The sequence below is a fragment of the Zingiber officinale genome, chromosome 2A (genome assembly GCF_018446385.1).
Source record: "Zingiber officinale cultivar Zhangliang chromosome 2A, Zo_v1.1, whole genome shotgun sequence".
Lineage (NCBI taxonomy): Eukaryota > Viridiplantae > Streptophyta > Magnoliopsida > Zingiberales > Zingiberaceae > Zingiber > Zingiber officinale.
The window spans coordinates 175,103,834-175,109,919 of record NC_055988.1 but is presented as its reverse complement, the minus strand read 5'-3'; the positions used below and the strand labels follow the sequence as shown (position 1 = coordinate 175,109,919).

Here is a 6,086-nt window from a genome sequence, read left to right as displayed (position 1 = left end):
ATAACGAAAGTGGTTTTGATATTTCGAGGGACATTTTTGAAATGCATTTTTTTAGTTTCTTATAATTAATTAATTAATTAATTTAATTGATTATCTTTCCTTTTTTTTTAATACGTTATAATGATTCTTGCCTTTTGGTAGCTGTAAAAATCACATGGCATAGTAGTACGTGCGTGGGATGACTGACATCTTTGACCAAGAATATTATTTTTAAATTCGTAGTGGCTTTAATTAATTCTATAATTCATGTAATTAATTAATTTAATTGGTTGTCTCTACTGTTTTTTAATACGTTATGCTTATCCTTTTCTTTTGCTTAGCTGTACAAATCACATGGCATGGTTTGGCACAGTACCATGAGCGTGGATGACGGACATCTCTGATCAAGAATATTGTTTTTAAATTTGTATTACCTTATTTTATTCGATAATTCTGTTTTGAGTCAATTTTACCTATGTTTAAAAAGTTTTAACCGCTATTTATTTATATATTTATTTATTTTTGATAAACTTGCTCGAAGCAAATCTCTTGTTGCAAGCTACCTTCTCCTCGTCCATGGCGTGCATCAACCTAAATCTCGACGTAGACGTCAACAGTTGCCTGAGCGGGCTGTGGGCATCGCTGCCAGTACTGGGCAGGCCAAAATCTGGCATCCAGAAATTGGACAAGGAAATGGCAAGATTGAGAGTCAAAAGGGACGACATCAAGAACCAGATCGATCAGGCGGATCGCCAAGGAAAAATTCCGACCAACGAAGTGAGCCAGTGGCTACGGGAGGTGGAGGAACTGGAACGCCAACTGGCTGCTATCAAGCAGGATTTCCAAAGCATGAGTCAGTATTCTCCCCTATATACTTTTTTTTTTTACTTCTTCCTTTTCATGCCAATTCAATTGTCACGCTTTGTGTTTTAATCCATACAAGCTACTACCTACTGCTTTTATCTATAAGAGAGTAAGAGGGTGAAAAAAAAAATAGAAAAGGAATTTGTATCAGCCTTCTACTGCTTTGTTTCGTTAGGTTGCTTCAGTTGCAATTGCTTCAATCAAACTAGCGGCACGTCGAGTCAAACACAGGAAGTAGGAGATCAGGTTCTTATCAGAGAGTCATCGAACTACTGCTCCATCATCCGAAGAGTGGCGAAGAAGCTCGGCGAGGCTACTGAATTGACGAGCAGAGCTGGTGCACTGGATCCGATTGCCACAGTTGGGCCTCCGGAACCCACCATGATGCTTCCCATCTCGCACCGACCGCCTGTTGGGATCGAGTCGTATGTGGAGGACATTGTGAGCTACATCGATGGTGGAGAAGGCAACATCATAGGCATCTACGGAATGGGCGGTGTCGGTAAGACCACCATGTTGAAGAGGATCCAGCAACACTATCATCTTAACCATGCCATATTTGATCGTGTGATTTGGGTTGTGGCCTCCAAAGACTGCCAATTGAAAAGGCTCCAGATGGATATTGCTAAGAGTCTAGGACTAGAGACACTGCAGGAGAGTGAGAGCGAACAAACTTGTGGTGATAAGTTATTTAGCTACTTGAAGAACAAGAACTGCTTGATGTTTCTTGATGACATTTGGGAACATCTGAATCTTCAACTGTTGGGGATGGCACACTCGGCTACTGAGCAAAGCCAGCAGCAGCATCAGCAGCAGCATCAGCAGCCGCGCAAAGTCATGGTGTTCACGACTCGCAGCGAGACAGTGTGTGCACAAATGAAGGCAGAAAAGAAGATCAAAGTCAGATGTCTGGATTCAGAACAAGCATGGCAACTTTTTGAGCAAAACAGCGATGGGGATGTTCTCAGCTCAGATGCTGGAATTAAGTTCCTTGCTGAAGAACTTGCTAAAGAATGTGCAGGTCTTCCGCTCGCTCTTGTCACCGTCGCCCGGGCCATGTCAGGGAAAAGGTCTTGGGAAGCTTGGAAGGAAGCTCTCCATCAAATAAGGGATAAACATGAGTGGACAACCATCGGTCTTTCAGAAGATTCACTCGTCATGTATAAAGCCTTCAAGCTTAGCTACGATAGTTTAGAGAATGACTCCATAAGAGAATGCCTCTTGTATTGCGCTTTGTGGCCCGAAGATTATGAGATCGACAAATTCTATGAGTTGATACCGTGTTGGATAGGTTGCGGCATAATCCATGAATTTAACGTGATCAATGAAGCTTTCGCCAAAGGCTACTCCCATCTGGAAGCTCTCGGGGCTGCATCCTTGCTAGAGAAATGTGATTCGGACAAAGTGGTAAAGATGCACGATGTCATCCGAGACATGGCATTGTTGATGGTTTCTGGGTTGAAGGGGAACAAAAGAAAATGGATGGTAAAAGCAGGAATCGCGTTGAGTGATTTGCCTAGACAAGAAGAATGGCAAGAAGCAGAGCGAGCATCATTCATGTGTAATAAAATTACTTCTTTAAGAGAGTATAGAGCTTCTACTTTTTCGAAACTTTCTATGTTGATTCTCCTAGGAAACAGAGACTTGGAAACAATTCCTCCGAGTTTGTTCGCAAGCATGCCTAATTTAACATACTTGGATCTCAGTTATTGTCATATAACAGAGCTTCCTAGGGAGATGTGTAGTTTAACCGAGCTTCGATATTTAAACTTGTCAAATTGTCATATTACAAGACTGCCGATTGAGTTTGGTTGCCTGGTCAAATTAGAGTATTTGCTTCTAGTGAATACTGGTCTTGAGATTGTACCCAATGGGACGATATCCAATTTATCAATGCTCAAATGGCTGGATATATCTCACATTTATCCTGCAACTGAGTGGTGGTGGGATGAGTTGAAATGTTTCAAAGGACGCCACCAATTAAGTGTGGAAATTGACATTAATGCTACAACAGATGATATTGAGCGACTCAACATGTTATCACCAAATGTCTCCATATGGAAACTCACTTTGGATGGAGAAAATATTTCAAAACTTCCAAACTATGATTTGGGCACTCCACAATGGGGCTGTAGGGTAAGTGACAACCTTGAGTTTTTGTGCATTCATAACCTCAGATTAGACCGATTAGAGTTGGCTGTAGGCGTGGACCGCGAATCAAGTTTAGGATGTTTAAAGAGTCTCCGTTTTATTGGCCTAAAACTATTGGAAGAGATTTTATTGAATAGAGTTCGACTCTACAACCTTCGTGAAATATTTATTTTTGATTGCCCCATGTTGAAGGATGTTTCCTGGGTTCTCCAACTGCCATGCCTTAAATCTCTAGAGATAAATATGTGTAGGACAATGAAGGAAGTAATAAGTGAGGTAGGGAACTCCAACTCCATCTCTAGCTCTAGCATCCAACGCTTGATTTTGTGGTACATGTCGGACCTCAATCTCATTGCAAACCGATCGCTCTATTTTCCCTACTTGGAATATGTACAAGTGTATGATTGTCCAAAGCTAAAAAAGTTACCATTTGGGTCTGAAATATTGAAGAACAGATTAAAAGTGATTAAAGGTGAAGAGGATGACGAGAGCATCAAGGATTCCCTCACTCCTTATTTTAGGTAACACATATATCTTCATTTCAAATTAAATATTCAGATATAGATGAAAATTATTATGAGTTTTAGTTAGGACTTGACAAAATATGATATCTTAATTACTCTTAACTATTACTTTTAACAAAAAATTTAATCTTTGTAGGCCTCGGCCATATTGATCATGGTTAATTATGGCCAATTCGAAATGAAACATCGGCCATGCTTCTGGTCAAGGAGACTACTATATATATAGGGCGTTCACTGTTTTGATCTTCGTGGATGGTCAAATTGTTGGATTATTCTTTGGTAATTGGTCCGACATGTATGTATCTAAATTTGATTGATGATTCCTAGCTAGCTAGTTAATTGGACATCTCTATCTTTAGTATTTTAAAATTTGATCATCGACATTTGTCTTCTTGACTTTATTTCATCACCAAGTTTTTGCATTTCATATATATAATGTTACAGTTTTAATTTTATTTGATATCATCTTTTGATCATATTAATTACTACGATGCATGCATGTTGGCATGCACGTAAATTACTTGGTTTGATTTATTATTTAATATTAATGTTTATAAACTTTATTATGTGGTTTGAATAAGCTTAATTGGATGTTTAACTTATTGTCTATGTTTACATTAGGATTACATGACTATACGATATGTTTATGGTGTCACAACTCAAAGAGCCTCATCCCTGTATGAGGGATAATCTCTTAGTTTAATTTACGATAATAGTTATTCACCAATATATTGTAAAATTCTAAGAATTATACTATAAATGATCTTACCTTAATTTTCTACCACTTTATCATAATTAATGTAATCCCCTTCCATATTTTGCTAATTTTTTTATTATTATTTCTACCGTAGGGAGACTCGCTGCTTGTCGTTTGCAATGGACAAGTGATCAATCAATCAAGATTTCAAACTCAATTAGACCCTTAACAAAAATTCTTATTCAATTTTAAAATTTTAATTAAATTGCTTGTGTTTAATTAGATGTCTCAAGGCAAGGTCACTATACGTGTTTAAAGAAAAGATTGCATTACTTCAAATGAAATTATTAGGGATAACAAGATCTAACCGTCAAGAAAGTGACATTGATTGATTTAGTGCATGTAGAGTAGGCAATTGTGGCCATTGTGGTAATAAGATGAATACGTTCGTTCTCAGTGTCCCTGTCAATCTGTCCCAGGGTTAACACGGAAGAGGTAAATCACAGGCGACTACTAGCCTTTGGAATAGTAACTAGCACATAAGGGAGGTATTTATCTCGATTTTTGTCGAGATTCGAATCCTAAATTTTATTATGACAACACCTCATGCATTAATCATTAAATCCATCCGAGGGAACACACGTAGAGTTGTCAAGTCCATTGTCTTCCTTGACATTTCGTACAACTTTATTAATTTCTTAATCACAAGGATGAGATATATCTAGAGGAGCAACCTGAGATTTAAATATTTTGTAGCGACTATCTTTTTTATCAGCAAACATCGACATCATTTTGACACAGGCATAATCATTAATTAAATCTACTTAACTTTCATAATCAAATTTAATTGACTTTATAGAATACAAGTATATGCCTCTTGTTTCTAATGACAAATTATTAAATTTTGAAGTTTAGCTTTGCATCAGGCATGGAGAGGCTGCGGAGCCAACTTTGACATTGGCGGCCGACCTGCATGCAATTCATGAATCACAAAGGTTAGGCTCCGCTTTGGAGACGTCGTCGATAGTTTAATTTGGAGGTCTCCTACATTGACGACAAGAATAATGTAGGGCGGTGCTCTGGAATACGAGTGAATGGAGAAAAGGCTAAAGAAAATAGAAGTTTCATTATGAATAGATTTTTAATTTTATATTGGGAGTTTCTGATATATTAGTTAGTTTATATTGATTTATATGTTTTGATGGTATAAATAAATATATGAGGAGAGGTTCTCTCTCATGCGTAAGTACGTAGGGGGTACATATTCAGGACCCGGGTTACGCTGAACCAAATTGACTCGTGTGCGAGCACGACCCTCCGTGAGCTGAATGTCAGATTGGTCGAGGCAAAATTTGCCCAAGTGGAACAACTAACATTTTGTAACGTAAACTTTTTTGTTGCTTGTGTAATGGATGCATTAAAGGAAGATTAATGCAGAATCAAAACGGTCGAGAGAAACGCTGACGTTTTGCAACTTGATGTGTAATGATCATTAATCGATCATTAATTTTACCATTCATTTAAGCTCCTATAAAAGAAAACTGTAACTACAAGGAAAAAGGATTACAGACACATCTTGCCTTTCGGGAAGACAGCAAGGTCAACCACTAGAACACGCATCATTTTTTTTTTTTCGGTTTTTTAGTAATTAAGGTATTTAACTCTTACTTTAAGTAGGCTCTATAAAAATTTCTTACCAACCAAGGGGATTAATCAAAAAGCACAAATAGATTTTGATGGACAGCCCAGCTTTATAAGTTTTTCAAACTCCTTAGGTATAACATACTCTGGGTGAGATTTGTTATCTAGGAAGGTTGTCCTGATATAACTCGTGCAAGTTAGAATGGGGTGAATAGCTTCGATCGCTTCTC

At 37.9% G+C, this 6,086-nt stretch overlaps 1 protein-coding gene across 1 annotated transcript; it reads left to right on the top strand.

Annotated features, from left to right (window-relative positions):
• The first annotated feature begins 518 nt into the window (after nt 1–518).
• On the top strand, nt 519–3,973 carry LOC122043424 (probable disease resistance protein At1g61300). Its single transcript, XM_042604022.1, has 3 exons — nt 519–832; nt 1,019–3,515; nt 3,655–3,973. The coding sequence occupies exons 1-3, from the start codon at nt 556–558 to the stop codon at nt 3,668–3,670; spliced, it is 2,790 nt and encodes a 929-aa protein (XP_042459956.1). The 5' UTR covers nt 519–555; the 3' UTR covers nt 3,671–3,973.
• The last annotated feature ends 2,113 nt before the right edge of the window (nt 3,974–6,086 follow it).